Source organism: Papaver somniferum, chromosome 10 (assembly GCF_003573695.1).
Source record: "Papaver somniferum cultivar HN1 chromosome 10, ASM357369v1, whole genome shotgun sequence".
Classification (NCBI taxonomy): Eukaryota; Viridiplantae; Streptophyta; class Magnoliopsida; order Ranunculales; family Papaveraceae; genus Papaver; species Papaver somniferum.
In genome coordinates, this window is record NC_039367.1 from 149,832,989 (window position 1) to 149,851,086 (window position 18,098).

General features: G+C 36.4%; 1 protein-coding gene across 1 annotated transcript; it reads right to left on the minus strand.

The window, feature by feature from the left end:
- Positions 1–1,918: 1,918 nt before the first annotated feature.
- Positions 1,919–2,524, minus strand: LOC113316515 (mitotic apparatus protein p62-like). The gene has a single exon (XM_026564679.1). It carries the CDS (start codon positions 2,522–2,524, stop codon positions 1,919–1,921), a length of 606 nt encoding a protein of 201 aa, XP_026420464.1.
- Between the last annotated feature and the right edge of the window lie 15,574 nt (positions 2,525–18,098).

Below are 18,098 nucleotides of genomic sequence, written 5' to 3' on the forward strand. Positions count from 1 at the left end.
GGAGAAGAGTCAGATGCGGTGCGGTTGAATCCGCGGTTTTCAATATTCAACCGCACCCAAACCGCTAAAACGTGCGGATTTGAGAATCCCATCCGTGTCCGGCCCATAAGTCTTGCGGTTTGGGTGAAATCCGCAATTTTGCGGACGGATACGGGTCAAATCCGCGGTTCCGGTTTTTATGCTCACCCCTATCATTTATAAAGTTTTAAACAATGCGGGACAATAAAAAGTCGCACTAATCCAATGAAAGGATCGCAAACAGACAACAGGGCATCGCAGTCCTTAGGTAAACCCAAGCCCATATTCATTAGAACTCAAGAAAAAGACCTCTGAAAATTGAAACGAAATATTTACACGTTTTGCGTTAGAAAAAGGTGTTCAGCAAAGCAACATTTCGAAGGAAAAAAAAAACGAAATAAAAAATCGAAAATAAAAATAAAAGATCTGCACAAATATAATATAGCCGCCCCAGCCCGGACAAGGGTAAAATTCTGTAAATTCTCCGATCCTTGTTTTCCCTCCTTTCATTGGGTTTATTTTGGCTTTAACCATCATTACAGAGTTGACGCGTCCCCTTTAACTCATCTAGCCTGAAAAGGTTTGTGTACCAATCCTGTACTGCTATAACCCAATTCTACAGCTCCAGCACTTATGAACCACCACCTCTCTGTGACTCCTCCTATATAAGTCACACAAACATATCCTTTGTTCCACATTCATCGTCATCCTAACGATACATCTGATCAGCATATGGCCTATCTATAATAGGCATATTGTCGACATTGAGTGGAATACCAACTTTCACCTTTGCCACCATAATAGATTACGAAAATTTTCACGTCTATCAGCAGCACCAACTAGACTGAACTAAGCATTTTTAGTAGATCTGCAAGTTTGCTTGGCTCGAGTTGCTTCCTACAAAGACGAGGATAATTTTGGCGATCCGGGTAGGCGGGTACACCAAGGAACAAACGGAGTATGTATGGTTTTGGATAACGTCACTGTGTGTATGTTTCTGGTGCGCCAAAGATCGATCAGAATGAGGGGACATCAGTCCAGGAGAACTATAACAAGGAGAAAGAGATTACAGAAATTTTTAGCATCTTCATTGTTTGAGGTTGGTCATACAGAGATACCTAGAAGGATTTCAATGGACATACTTGAAATTTTCCTTGCATCTTGCAGGATTTCAAACTCGACAACTAATATCTATGAAGTCAACTTATCATGCTGTTAGTGTCCTAGGAAAATTTGGAAGAGGAGGTAGTATTGAATTCACTACTCCTTCATTTGATATAGGGGTACAAACTAGTACTAAACGATTAGTATTGCATGAAGGATGTCCACATCTCATGGGTTGCCTAGACAAACTGTGAATTGTCTGCTATGTGTTACTAGCTGGGATAAGGAAGCATTTCTTATATATAATCCTAGTACTGGAGAAACATCACGTTGGATTGAGATAATCCTAGACAAGAAGGGAACGTACGGATAGTATTACTATAATCTTTGAGATACATTTTTAGTGCAATGCTCATTTGAACAGAGATTTCTAAGCAATTAGATATAGCCTGAATACAACTTTGGATTACAAAAGCCGAGAGCATAAAGCACTAGTGAAATTGGCCAATTACTAGTAACATGGGCAATATTAAAAGTGGCAACATCAAGTGCAGACGTTACAGCACAGCTGGTGGCTTACTAGCTTAACACAGTCAGCGATTCAGAATTCAGAAATCATCCACTACAACTCCATCTTCTTAAACTCTACTAAATCTAATAAGAAATTCATTGAATCAATTACAGATCTTTGCGTCATGATGTAAAAGTACTAGAGAATTAAAAGTTCTAATGTTCTAAAATTCCAAGAATTTAAAACTGGGTATTAAGGATTTTTTTTGATAAATAAAACTGGGTATTAGGGACGAAATGAAAAAACATGCATTGCGGTGGTTAAAACAAAAGCCATCATTAGCAGCATTGTAGAAGTCACCAGTTCCTCATCTTCATCGTCATCTTCATCCGTACTACCGTCCTCCTCCTCCTCATCCGCATCTTCATCCTCATCAGTGCTACCATGGTCCTCGTCCTCATCCTCATCAGTACTACCATGATCCTCGTTGTTATCACTATCAGTACTACCGTGCTCCTCCTCATCGTCAGCAGTATTACTATTCTCTTCATCATCAGTAGCACCATGCTCCTCCTCAATACGGTGACAAGAACTTTCCCCGAATTTTCTTTTCAATGGAGTAAGAGAATCCTTTCCCCTTTTAGATCTTGGAGTCTTGATATCCGATTTTGGATCGGAAAGAGCAGCAATCGTTTGATTATTCTCTGGAAAGTCATGCTTTGCAGCGGGTTCAGTTTTGGGGATTTTGATATCAGATTTGGTATCAGATGGCAGAGAGTTATCGAACATTTCGGATTTGGGGGTTTTGATATTCGATTTCGCTGCGGAAACAGTTTGTGATGCTTGGCTTGGGCTACTGAACGTTCCTTCAATTTTCTGAGATTTCGTCATTTTCTTTATAATGAAATTGGGTTCTCTAGATTTACAAATAGAAAAGAGATCCGAACTTTGTGCCAAATTTTAGGTTCAGTTATGCTTTTCCCTCCAAAACTACATTTTAGCGCCAAAGGTTTTTTATTCTTTACAGTATTTCTTACGAACAAGGTACGCGACCCAGTTGGACTCGGTTACAAATTCGGGTTGTACTTGTACGATTCCCTGGCACAAAGTTAAAGCCTACCCAAAATTCTCACCATATTAAAAACTTAGGACTCACATTCCTCCCAGAATGTAGTTAGGCACGCAGGTTCAGAGCGACGCCGACTACTCCAAGAACACTCATCATAAACCGGTTTATACGAGAGTTGGGCAAAAAAAAGAAAGAGAAAAAAAAAAAACTCAATTTACCGTATGGAAGGACAAATAACTTTAAAAAAGAAAAGAAAAAACTTCTCCAATGTGGTACTTGATAAAATTTTAATAAAATAATATACAATATATATCTAACTTTATTCGCTATAATCCTTATCAGTAAAATAACCTGCATTTTTTTTTTTTAAATAAGATATATTGCCAAGCAGACAGTTAATTTCTTGATTCAGACCCATTTGGAATCAACTGTGTAGAAGTTGTCCTGCTGGTGGCTGAATCCTCAGAATTAACAATTTATGTAACGATTACAAGAGAGTTTTGATTGTTACATAGTTGTTGCGCTTTGACAGAGTCATAAGCAATTGAAGGAAATAAAAACGTAGGTACATAATCAAACCAACATGTCGTCAAGTGTTCCTTTCTCCCTTTCTTTGCTATTAAGTCTACCACCTTATTAGCTCGCCTGTCGACATGTTTAAAGCCCAAAAAAGAAACTAATTTAGCTGATTCTGATTTAACTTCTTCCAAAATAGGTATACTTTGCCATTGAACTGAAACAGATTTTCCCTGCAGATAGTTGATAGTGAGTTGATTGTCTCCCTCTATGACCAAATTGTGTAGATTATCCTGATTAGCCCATCTGGTAGTTTGCAGAAGAGCTAGAGCTTCTGCTTCTTCTGTTGTTGATGCTCTGAAAACTCCCATTGCTGCTCCTTTGCCTGTTCCTAACCAATTACGAAGCACACAACCAAAACTTGCATCAGTGTATTTTGAAACCCAAGATGCATCACAGTTTAATTTGAGAGTATCTTTTGCAGGAAAGTTCCATGATTTAAGCATCACTGTCTTAATTTTAGGTTTTGTTGTGTCAATGTTAATAGTTTGTGGATGCCAATATGCAAAATGCCTTGTGATATCTACAACAATTTGTTCAGGTGTTCTTTCTTGTTTCTCAAACACACACAAGCATCGTTCTTTACATATGAACCAGCATTTAGTTGCAGCTAGAGCTATAGATATAGAATTTATGTCACCTATCAACCATTCATTGTATTTATCTAAGAAAGAAGTATTATTAGAGATAAATTTTACTCCCTGTGATGCCATAGGTGGTAGATTCCGTACTGCTTGAGCATAAGAACAATCACAGAACAAATGGTAAGTTGATTCAATGGCCTGTTTACAGAAAATGCACTAAGTTTCCACATCAAGAACAGATCCTAATTTCTCTCTTGTTGGAAGAGTGTTTTGCAAACACTTCCAAGTTAAAAGCTTTATTCTTTGGGAGGTATCCATACGCCAAAGACCCTGCCAAAATATTTTAGTCTCAGTCGTAACTGATCCCATAAGATTAAGCAATTTAGCATATAAGGATTTGACAGAGAATTCACCATTTCTGGTGAGCATCCATCTCAGTTTATCTTTTTTCAAGTTTCCACTGTTGTTGGGGTAAAGCTTGATGTTCAAATGTCAGAAACTAAAGAACTGTCGAAAAAAGAGTATAACAATGATTCATTCCACTTCTTTGTGTCATGATTGATCAAATCAGACACAAGTGTTATATTGGCAAATCTGGTAATTGAATCAGCCATAGGTTGGTCCATAGTTGGTATCCATTTGTCTTCCCAAATATTGATAGATAATCCATCTCCTACTTCCCAGAAACTGTATTTCTATATATGTTCTATTCTCTATAAGATGCACTTCCAAATCCAAGAAGCCGAAGACTTCTTTTTTGAGTGTAAAGCCCCTGTCTCCTTGAAGTATTTTCCCTTTAAGATTTTTGCCCATAAGTCATCTGGTTTACTAACTAATCTCCAAGCTATCCTACTGATCATAGCTTGGTTTACCTTATTAGCTTCTTTAAACCCCAGACCTCCCTGGTTAATAGGGTTACAAAGAAAATCAAAGGCCTTTATGTAAATACCTTTGAGTTAGTGTTTTTCCCCCACCAAAAATCCCTCTGAATGTCATTTAATCTTTTTGTAATCTTTTTTGGTAAAACAAAACAACCCATGGTAAAGATAGGCATGCTAGAAAGTACTGATTTGTTTAAAACAATTTTGCTGGACTGAGATATCACTTTAGCTAGCCAAGTTTTGACTATTTGTTCCATCTTTTCAATTATGTTATCAAAAGATTTCAATTTTAATCTGTCAACAAATAGAGGAACTCCTAAGTGTGTATCTCTAATATTGATTTCCTTTATTTTCATGAGCCTAGTTATTATTCCCTGATGTTTACTATGAACTCTCTTGCTGAAGAATAAACCTGACTTTGTAAAGTTTATAACTTGCCCTGAAGAGTCATTAAAAAGATTTAAAGCATCTAAGAGGTTCTTACAACTACCTAAGTCAGCCTTAGCGAAGAGAATAAGGTCATCAGCAAAAAATAAATGAGATATTGGTGGAGATTTTGGAGTAAGCTTAATTCCTGGAATCTTTTTAACTGTTTCCAAATGACAGAGTAACCTAGAGAAAACCTCCATACAGAGGATAAAAAGGTAAGGGGACAAAGGGTCCCCTTGTCTTATTCCTATAGAGGGCTTAAACTCAGTGCAAGGATTCCCATTAAGAAGTACTGAGATAGTTGAAGTTGAGATACATTGAGTGATTAGTTCAGACCAATGTTCCGAAAAACCAAAAGATTGAAGAGTTTTTATCAAAAATTTCCAATTCACTCTATCGAATGCTTTAGACATATCTATCTTAGCACCTATGTTTCCTGTTTTTTCCTACTTTTCTTCATAGAATGAGCAATCTCATGAGCTACAATAATATTATCAGATATTTGTCTCGAAGATAAGAAAGCCGACTGTAAAGGAGAGATTATCTTTTCTAAAACTTTTTTAAATCTGTTAGCCAAAAGTTTAGCAATCACCTTATAAGGTGTGTTGCAGAGTCCTATTGGCCTATAATCGGCTGGTGATTTGGGGTTTCTAATCTTAGGTATAAGGTATAAAAAGGTTTTATTTAAGTCTTGATGTAGGTTTCTGTTTATAAAGAAATCTTGAACTACTGCTATCATCTGATATCATACAATCTCCCAATTGTGTTTAAAGAAGCTTACTGGAAAGCCATCTGGTCCCGGTGCTTTATTAGGTTTTGAATTTTTAACCACATTCCATATTTCTTCCGGTGAAGGGGTAGCAGTCAACTCACTGTTTTCTTCTAAAGTAATACAGGGTTTAACATGGTTGAAAATTTCCTCATTCATGATATTAGATGTCTCAGTAAATAAATCAGAGAAGTAATTGTTTAGGACCACTTCTATTTCCTCTCTAGAAGAGACAACATTGTCATTCTTATCAGTTATACAATCAATGTTATTTCTTTTCCTTCTCTTTAAAGTTGTAACATGAAATTTTTTTGTATTTCTTTCTCCTAAAGCTATTGTGTCATTCCTGGACTGCTGTTTTGCTATATTCTCTTGGATGTCATAAAGTTTTTCTAACTCTAACATCTTTTTATCTACCAAATCAGTATTTATTGTAGTCATAGGTTTGGATGCTAAGTGATCTATTTGTTTAAGAAGGACCTTAATCTGCTTATTAGGTTTCCCAAAAAAATCCCTTTTCCAAGAACTTAGGTTTTTTCCTACTGTTAATATTTTTTGTTTTAAGTTGTCAGCAGGCGATAATTGCCACTCATTCCAAGAATTTTTTATGACTTCTATACATGTTGGGTCTTTAAGCCAAACATCATAGAATTTAAAAGTAGGGATACAACCAGAGGTTGAAGAGTTTAAAGAAAGGCAGATTGGTCCATGATCATAACCTATTGCCACCATGTTCTCCAGAGTTTCCTCATGGAATTCTATGGTCCACTCAACATTTTCCATAACCCTATCAAGCCTCTGCTTGATGTTTGCTATGCCTTTCGTTTTATTGCTCCAGGTAAAGATGTTACCCTTAAAGCCTAGGTCTTCTAGTCCTATTCTATTTAGAAGGTTTAAAATAGGTTCTACTTTTTTCCTATCAAAGGGTAGACCACCCTATTTCTCTTCACTGTTGAAGATAATGTTTAGATCCCCTATAACTAACTAAGGCATATGATTAGAGTTAACCCTGTAAGCTATTTCTTCTAGGTATCCCATAATGTCTTACTTATTTTCATATTTAGAGCCCCATAAAAACAAGTTAGTAACCATTCTTTTGAGTTGAAATTGTTTTTAACAATGATGTTAATCATGTTAAGGTTCCACTGAACCACTTCAAAGTGAAAACCATCCACCCAACCGATTGCAAGACCACCAACTATTCCATCTGGGTCTACAATGTGGGTGTTTGGGAAATGATTAAGTAAATTTTTCATCAAGCTCCTCTGAGACTTGGTTTCAGATAAAAACAGTATGTCGGGTTTCTCTAGATCAAGCAAATAGTGTAAGTGTTGTTGTGTTTTTTTCTTTCCACACCCTTGTGTGTTCCATGCTAAGATTTTCATGGCCAGAATCAGCAGAACAACAATAAACGAATTCCACAAAGTCAGAATACAGAGTAAGATTACGAAACCTAAGTCTAGATACAGTCCTAGTTCACATAAATATGCGGAGTATAACAGAAGCATATGCAGGAAATATAGCAGTAAACCATAATAAAGATTTTATGGACACAGATGCTTAGAAATAGTAAAATTTGCTAGTGTAAAGCTATAGACGATTGCTGAAATTGGATTATTATGAAAGCAGTTCAAGTATTTTGTTCTATCAATCAGTCTCTTAAGGTTTAAAACAGTCTCTTAAGATTGTTTCAGAATTTTTTAACTAAATGCAAAACCCAATTATATGAGCAATCTAAGAATGATGGACGGAGTAACAATATGCAGTTCAGTAAAATTGAGAGGAATGAAAACCAGCAATCAACCAATTAAAAGAAAAGAAATTAGGCTAATCAACATCAAACAATTCAAATAGGTAAGTGAGAGATATTTTCAGAAATTGTGTACCTGGATTCCCTTGATTTTTTTAGTTTGGGCAATATAAATAAGCCAATCGACCATTTGAGATTGGGAGGGGAGGAATTAGAGCCAGATGCCATGGAGGACTCAATTTGAAAAACCAAAATGAATTAGTCTATATCATCTATTTTTCAAAAGGTACCAAAGAATAATTATGCTGCTCTCTCTAGAAATCATAAGATGAATTCTGTTAACCATGACAAAACTAACCCCATATAAAACCCACCCTCAAGAGATCGGAGAAAATCTTATAGCCCTACCGAAAGAAGCTAGAAGTCTGCCCTACCGTAGGAAACTAGAAATCGAAATAAAGAGGAAATATAAAAAGGGGCTACTGGACGAAGAAGAATTTTATTAGAAAAATTATAGAGATGAACCAAACAAGGCTGGAGTTTGGTTTTTACCAAAAGGCACTAAAAAAAATCCCTTAAACAAAAAGCCACGTGATGACATACCCCATGATTCGAAGATATAAGGGTGAATCTGGCCATCACCCATAAGGCCAAACGCCAGTCACCACAGGATCCAACCACCCAAACATTATACTTCTCTTTTTGAAAACAAATTAATTTTCACTTCTTTTTTGAAAACAAACATTAGTTCGTGAAGAAATTTGGTATCGAAATTAAACCGGGATCCAAACTGAACCCGCTCAACAACACAGTGAAGAACATCCATAGATGACATCACCCAATTTAAGCAAACTAACAGGATTTTAAAATATGTTAAGAAACTCCCATAGGATTGAACACTAATGATTAAATCCCAAATTAACCAAATCAACCATATGACTCAATTACTAGGTCTTTTTCTAATACTTCTTAAAAACTTCCCAATTCTAAAAATTACAAACTCTTCAGATGCTTGATTTAATTTTAATTTTATGAAAATTATTCTTTTATCCATCTTAAAATATAAGGCCAGAGATGCCTGAAACAATTAGGGGAAACTCGGTTAGTTTACTCATATGTTCATTCTCAAACTAATGAAGAAAAAAATCGACACCTTTCCACCCTTTAAACATCAGGGTCGGTCCCAAGGTCTGATTACCGTCGATTGATTTCCAACTTATAGAAGAGAAGAACAACACCTCAATTTCGTCATGTATTGAATTAACTTTAAAGAAACTATAAGATAGAGATGCTCAGATGATGGCCTCGTTAGTAATGGGGTTTAAATTTATCAATGGAAAACCGACCGGAATCCTTGAGATTCTCAGACAACAACAATAAACACAATAACATAATGGAAAACACAATAAAAAAGAAAACAAAACAACTGCTATGTTTTTTCTTAGAACACAAGAAAAAGATCACCACCTTTCTACCCATTAAAACATCAGGGTCCCAAGGTCTGTGAAGTCGATCTATTTCCTCCTTAGAGTAGAGACAAGCAAACACAACAATAGCAGAAGATAAGATTTAAAATAAATAAAAACAAATTGAAAGAATTATTAAGAACCATAATATAGACTCCCTAAATCCTTTTACTGGTTCCATCCCATTCTCCCTTTTTTTTGGATCGATCTACATATTTATTCACCCCTTCTTACTTATTCAAGAGAACCCAGTTGAAGAAGGTTACTCCATTAGAGGAAGGTTACTATTTGAGAGAAGAAGAGAGAAGTTTGATGTTGCTTTACTTGATATGTTCCGAAGTCTCAATAACATATTTAGTGAGATTTTTATATGTTAGAAATATTTAGTGGATATCTATAAAGTCGAAGGAAAGAAAACATAAGTCATAAATCTCTAGTGGGAAAAACTTTACCTCTCACCAAGTACTCTATTGAGAGGTCATGACTCCATCGCTCAGTAAAGACTGGACCAGCTTGCCAATCCGATTTTCCAAATTACCATAACCATAGCGGGTAATTAGAGCTTCTCTAACGGTGGTTGTGTGTGTTTTCTAGGTGACAACATAAACAAGACATTTTCATTCCAATTTTTCCTTAAGTTTAGGGAGGAAAAATAGTTCATCTCCAATGGTGTTGTTTAAGATTTTTTATGGATTAAATGTGAATTTTAATTTTAGTAATTTTTAGATTTTATTAGAGCTGAAAATAATTATTTAATATATTTGAATTAATTTAGGTAAGCAAAAGCTTACTAGGATAGCTTGACATTGTCAAGGTGAATGTTAAAACTCGACATTCTCCTTGACATTGTCTAACAAAAATGAAGCCGTGCCATCTTCACAATGATTTAAGAAGTTGAGGTTGGAGAAGAATTTTAGTGAAAATGAATGTCTATCCTATGTGGACTTAGACATTTATCTTCACATACATTCCATTGGAGAAACTCTTAGTTATGTTAGCCTCTTTCGAAACACTAAGGAAACAACTTAATTAGTACATAATACAAAGTCCTGTGCGCATTTCAACAAGCTAAATTTGTATGGATTGTATTTTTTTTTAATAGTTTGTCAATCCCATAGAAATTGGCCACATTCCCGACACTAAGAAATCTACTTAGTACATCAAGTACATTATGCAACCAGAGTCCAGGAGCATTTTAACAAGCCAAATTTGCAAGGATTTTTTTTTCCCGTCAGATACATCTTGTAATAGAAGGTTACAAGGGGGTAAGCCGTTACATCAAAGATCACAATACAATAAGAAATTTCAACACAAACAAACCGAGAAGAAAAAAGTCAGAAAATTGTTGAAGCACCCAAATTGTGTATTCCAAGAAGACTAATGACCGTGAAAAGGAATGGTGTCCGGAGTACTGTCCAATCATTTAGTAAATTTTTTTCCTTGAAAAGATATGCTCCCATAAAGAGAGAGTAATCAAACCTTAATTCTTCGTTTTCTAGAGTCTATCGGGGAAAATCTTCAATCAACACAAACTCTCTTGTACAGTCGACCTAAACCTTACAAACAAACACCATGAAGGTGCAAGGAGATAAAGAAGGACTGATAAACAACTTGGAGAAACTGGAATCCGACAAGGAATCCATTAAAGTGAACCCTAAAATAGAAAATACTTGAAATAAAGAAGTAGAAAGACAAGTTAAACAAACTAAACTTAAACCTAGAAATCTAGTAAAGAATGAGCTCAGATCTGCTCCGAGGAGCAAATATGAGCTCGTTGGGTTTCGCCTGAATCTGGTCGGAGGAGAAGATGCAAATCACGTAAAGAACAAAGAGAAACAAGGAAGAAGTTTAACAAGTATAACTACTTGATGACCATTTTGCAAGCAATCGGCAGCTCCGTTTTCATCTATATATAGATGAATAAACAAGTATAAGTACTTGATGACCATTTTGCAAGAAATCGGAAACTCCATTTTCCTCTATATATATATATATATAGACGAATGAAAACAAAACTCTTAAACTTTGTTTCCAGTATGTTTATTATATCTTAGCTAGTCTTTGTAACCATCATACACGCATGATATACTTTGATCTTTGCTTCCATGAGTTGGATTATCCAGGAAGAATCACTTTCAAGCACCAACTTTTGAACACCCATAACAAGAACTGTTTTAAAACCTTCACAATAGTTTTACTTTACCCTTTAAATATGGTAACTAGCTCAGCTGGTCATCTTCATTCCCCAAAAGTTGATGTGCTCCAGGAGGTCCCAAGTTCGAGTCCCCGATGGCGCAATATTGCAGAATATGACATGGAAGGTAGAGTTAGCTTGCCCGCCTCACGACATAATCTCATCCCCCTATTCGCTTCGGCTCCCTTGGCTAGGTTCCTCATGAGGCTCGCTGGTAGGCTATCACGACAACCTGTTAAATTAATATAGTAGTACGTCGTTGAATCTTAACATATTAGGCTTCCAACTAGTTTCATATAATAATCGTTATTCAATAGCTAATAAAAAAAAACGTATGGAGCTGATTTTAAGACTTTTGTTGTGTAAATCACTTGTAAAATATAAAAAAAATAAATCAATATATCAGTTGGTCATCCTCGTTACCCAAAGTTTCATGCATTCCAGGAGGTCCCAGGTTCGAGCCCCCAGTGTCGTAATATTGCAGAAATTAACATGGAATGTAGAGTTAGTTTGCCCCCCTTTGACACAATCTCAGCCCCCCATCCTCTTCGGCTCCCTTGGATAGGTTACCCATGAAACTCGCGTAGTAGGCTAGCACAACAACCTGTTCAACTAATGTAGTAGTATGTTGTTGGAGCTTAGCTTGTTAGGATTCCAACTAGTTAATGCAATACTGTTTATCCAAAAATAAAATCAATATATCAGCAAAATAAAAAAATTAAAGGTAAATCAATATATCCATAATTATCATATGGTATCAAAATATAAACATTAAAAAATAAATCAATATATCAGCAATTATCACATGGTATCAGAGCGTAGGATTCAACGATAAAATCGTGAAGCCTCGCTCCAATATCACATAAGAATAACTGATACATGATTTCCATGTTATTGAATTTTACTTTGTTCTTAATAGGAGACTCGGTTATAACGTTTTGGACAATGTGGGATAAAAAAAATCTCACTAAATTCCAGTGAAAGGATCTTAAACAGACAATAGCCAATAGGGCATAGTGGTCCTTGAGGTGAGCCCAAGCCCATATTCCTTGAAATTCAAGAAAAAGACCTTTGAAAGTTGAAACAAAATTATTACACGTTTTGCAATGGCAGCACAAACTTATGCGCTTATAGGTCTTGTGCTAGAGAGAGAAAGGCCATATTGAAATCCGGAAAAAGAAAAAGAACCTGGTGCAGAATGTGCATCCAGTTACCCTGACTTACCCTGACATACATAGTCCAAATATATAGTACGTAACTCTCGCAACACAAACTTTGTATCAGCATACGAAACATTGCTACGATCTCCGAGATACATTGAATCTCGAGTGCAGTGCTCACCTATCCATTTCTATGTGTCATGTCTCCCTATCTACATAATACTCTCTTTTACCCCCACACGCTATACTCCGGTGTAGAATGGAAAAATAATACAGTATGATTTTGATTTTGGGACCAAATAGATATCGAACTTACGTGGCTGCCAAAGTTGAGGGATCTATACCTTATATATGGATTTTGGCATTGGTTGGCACACCATTTATCCCCAATCCGCCTCCGTAGCCAGTAACTAAAACTTTTTTTAACTTATAAGGAAGAGTTTTTCATTAGGGTTCGCCTCACGAGATAAAGAGAACGGGGAATGGCGATGAGAGTAGTTTTAAAGAAGATTCCTCCTTATTTAGGAAGAGGAGGGTCGAGAAGATGGAGAGATATGACGACATCTCTTCTTAACAACAAAGATGCAGTTTCTGGTGCGCCAAAGATCGATCAGAATGAGGGTACATCAATCCAAGAGAACTATAACAAGGAGAAAGAGATTAAAGAGATTTTTAATCAGCATCTTCATTGTTTGAGGAGGTTGGTTATGGTAGATAAAGAAGAGGAGATGCAGAGATACCTAAAAGGATTTCGATGGACATACTTAAAATTTTCATTGCATCTTGCAGGGTTTCAAACTCGAAGCTAATATATATGAAGTCAACTGACCATGCTGTTCGTGTCCCTGGAAAATTTGGAAGAGGAGGTAATTCACTACTCCTTCATCTGATATAGGGGTACAAAGTACTAAACGATTAGTGGTGCATGAAGGTGGTCCTCATGGGTTGCCTAGACAAGTTGTGAATGGTTTGGTATGTGTTACTGGCTGGGACAAGCAAGCATTTCTTATATTTAACCCTAGTACTGGAGAAACATCACCTTGGATCGAAACTAGTTCAGTTTTAGAAGCGAATGCAGGAGAAAGTAGACGTAAAGTTGACTGGATTGCATTTGGATTTGATCCAACAAAAAATGAACATAAAGTCATTTGTGTATCAAGTGCATTAAAGAAAACATCTGGTATCACCGTCGCTGAAGGAAATGCAGCTGAGGCAATTGTTGTTGATGTCTTGACAATTGACAGTGATACATGGAGGGGTGTAGGCGAACGTAGATGGAGAAGACTCTCTCAAAATGTAGTTCCCCTTGTCTGTTCTGAAGATGGACTTAGGGAACAGTTGACGGATCCTCCCATTTATGTAAATGGCTCTATATATTGGTTGCTCCGACATGAAGGACAAATAGGAGTATTACCAAAATTTCTTGTTAAAAGGGAAGTGTTCCGGTATTATTCAATCTATCATTTTGTTAATAACGAAGGAGCTCCAGTACCTACTTTTCAGAATTTGATGGAGGCGTTGGTGTGTTGAAACGTATATCAGATTACGAAGCCTCTGTAGATGTACTGACAAAATTAGGTGTATATGATGAGACGGAAGAACACTTCGACTGGACTGATGAGAATATCTCATTACCCTGTGCCTGGACTGCTGGTACGCATCTTTCAATTGAAGCTCTTACAGGTACAAATATAATATTCATACAACCTGAAAGTTCCGGTAGTGTATTTTGTTTTTACCGTAACACAAAGGAGTCTGTCAGGTTTCAAATTTTGCATGATCGTGAAAGAATAATGCAATTTTGAGCAGTGTTGTGTTTTGAGAATGTAACCAAACTGGTTGGTTGGACCTTGTAATTTTACAAAAAACTGCCAAGATGGGGTTTTAGCCAGTCTGAGCGTGTGCTAGTGATTTTGCCGGTTCCGACGTCTAGTCTGGTTCTCAAAAGGTATATTGCTCGGAGTTTTAGTATTTCCTTCTTTTGAGAGGTTTGGAATTTCTTTACTATGTATTTCATCTTACTATACTGCACTAAACATCAATTCTAATGACACAAGTGTTTGAGATCATGTCCCATCCCAGGGTTTCATGTGAAAAGAGATTGGTTTGACCTTGGAAACCAAGGCTCCAAATTCTATTTCGCAATCAGAAGATTTTAAATCCACACTCCATCACCAGTCAGCAGGCAACATGAGAAACTCTTTATGGAACAATGGAAGAAGCATAAGAAAATGTGGCATAACACTTTGGTACTTGGACCAGCTAACTGTATTAAATAAGGTTCTCTTACCGGAGCGGGGACACATATTTTGTGGTGATCCCCGGAAAAGCTACATTATGTCAGACTGGGAGTCTGAATGGCCACAGGATTTTAGTTCCAAATCTGATAACTTAAAAATCCAAATGGTCATTCGACTTGTTGCCATTTAGAAATCCTGAACCAATTTTTCTGTATTCCTTTTAAGACTCTACCTTCTGTTTTTACTTTGTGTGCTGCATCGCTCATCCAAATTGATTAGGATGCACGAGTCAATTCCTCAACATCTCTCTCTCCCAAGTATCCGTTTCTTCCAAAACTTCATTCCAGCAAATAATACATTTTTTTCACAAAATCAGTTAACTATTCAGAACATTCTCCTAATTAAAACAATATAATCAGACTGTCAGTTCAGAAAATTGTACACAACGAGAAAGCTAAACTACAATCTAAAAAGATCAGAGAAATAGATAAAAAAAAGGGTAGTAAAAATTGAAACAAAATAAATTAGAGTATCTGTCTATAAGCATTTATGTGTGCATCTATACTCACTGTAATCCAGGATATGAATACTTTGGATCAGAACAAGATATGGACTGTACCCTAATAACAGATAACATACAACTGCAATATAATCCAGCAATTTCCCCTCTTTTTCTTGGGTGGCAAAAGCAAGATTACCCCCGAAGAAATTTAGTGTCTTAAGAAATCTCCCGATGGAATAAGGGCAGTGTCTACTATCCTAATCTTCCCCCTTAAAGGCCTTGACAAATAAAGCGCTCACATTAAACGGTGATGAAACTCTCGCTTCCTATTGGCCTAGAAAGGCCTTTTCTAATATAGAAGCTATGGTGAGGACACTTGACATATGACCCTATTGATTTTAATAATTAACATGTTATTACACTTTGTTTACATAAACTACTTAACTGTTCGTTAGTAACGGCGTCGATGGAAAAATAGGTGAACTAGATTTCCATTAAGATTTCAACCTAATCAATTCTTTACACCATGTTTACACCAATATATAACTGTACGTTAGTAACACGGTTACATGTGAACAATACTTCGGTTAGTAATATTTTTCGCATTCTATTCCCAGACAAACGATAAATAGTTAATAGTGTGGGCCCACGGAACAGTCAAACTCACCCAAGGCTTACAGTACGGGAAAATTTGGCGCGGGCCCAAAAATAAAATATTCTCATTGTCAGGTCCGCAATTAATTTTAGATACCGTGACACCCATAATTATCCAAAATTATTAAAAATGTCTGCATGAAGGTTTATGCATCCGCATGACGGGTTATGCATACTACTTTTCCAGGGATAACTCGTTATGCATCCTAATTTTTCAGGGGTATAATTGGCAACGCAACTTGGATATAACATATCTAAAATACCACGCCTTGGAATTTAACAAATTTTTTATCGTTGGAAATCTTTTTAAGAGAGCTACACAACGAGTACAAACAACAATATCAAATTTTTGTTTTTCACGAAAAAAATCGGAGGTGATCATCATTTTAGGGAAATTTTTTGAAAAATTGATACATAACCATTATGCAGCCACCAAAAAAGATGCATAACACATTCTGCAGACGTATAATGAATTATGCAACCATTTTCTCGACTGCATAACAAATTATGCATCCGCATAACAAAGTTATGCATCTATAACAAGTTATGTAACCATTGTTTTGGTTGATTTTAGTGCGTACATAAAAAAATTGATGCATAATGCAGTATGCATCCATATTTACGGATACATATAAGGTTATGCATTTATTTTCTCGATGCATAAAAGATTGTGCAACAATTTTCTCGATTGATAATGTATTATGCAGTCATATTTTCGGATGCATAACAGGTTATGCATCCATTTTCGCGACTGCATAACATGTTAAGTAGATATTATTGTAGGTGCATGACAAGTTATGCATCCTTATTTTCTGTTGGTTTCAATACTAAGAAAAAAGTAGCTGCATAATGTGTTATGCAACCGTTTTTTGTACTGCATAACAAGTTATGCAAAAAGAAAAAGCTGCAAAACATGTTATGCAACCAAATTTCGAGAATCATAACAAGTTATGCGACAAATTTTGTAGATGCATAACCTGTTATGCATCACTATTCACACCTCCATTTACCATTTTCTTCTAAATACACGTCACACACACACCAAACCCATCTGCACTTCCATCTCCCTTGCCTTGCCACTGCAGCATCCTTTTAGCTCTAATCAGCTGTTGTATAACATACGAGCGAGAGAATCCAATTTTGTACTGAAGAGAGAACGGGAATTATATTGGAGTCAGATGGTTGGAATTTTATTGCAGCTTCGAACTATAATTCATGCAACCAAGCCTAATTTCCTGTCCAAATAGTGGAGGACACAAGATCTCTAGTTAAAGGATGAAGAATTTGTGAACAAGTGATTTGTTGCTATTGATACAATACATGATGTTGTTAATATATAACTTCAGAAGGCTAAAAAACCTAAGACGATGGAACTCCGCGTCTTGTAGTTGATGCCTTCTTAACCATCTGGAGCTCTTGAATCAAAGCAGTCAATTTTTCATAAGATGACCCACCTTCTTCCACAACTACCTTGGCCTTCTCTCCGAGCTTCTCCATCACCCTTCAGCCGACTGACCACATTCGCCATCTTCTCTTTCTTCACTTGTACATCTATCGTATCTAGTAGTGAGATCTTCAGCTGTTCTGCGACTTCAACCACCGAATTTAACCCATCGGCTAGAGAACTTAAATCGACACTACGATTGGGTGAGAACCCATCACAAACACCACTAGTTTCAACCACCGGAATCACTTAATGCCCCTGTTATTGCTGTCAAACCATCACCAGAAATGCCAATACTCCATCACCAAATACTACCACCTAAAATCCTTGTCTCGTGCAGTAAAACCATACCCTCAATCTGCTGTTGCTCTTTGTATTCCTTGATGATATTCAAACCTCAATTCGACCTCCAAAATTGATCCATATGATGGCCTAATTTCAACTGATGTTGTTAATGGTAAGAGAAGATTCAACATCAGTTGAGATTGAGAAGAGTTGCTGCTCATAAACTCCAACAGCACCAGCAGATTCAGTTTAATTCAATCTCCTCCACAAATTCAAGTACAGCCAACCCCAATTCGAATACATAATCAGAACCCACATTCGATGATTTCTCCGATGTAATTTTTTCTACCATCGCTGGCAGCAGATCTGCATCAACAAACCGTTGAAGTGATTAATCAATATGAAGCCGAGCTAATTCATACCGTATGAAATATGAAGGATACGTAGATGTTCGTTCAATTT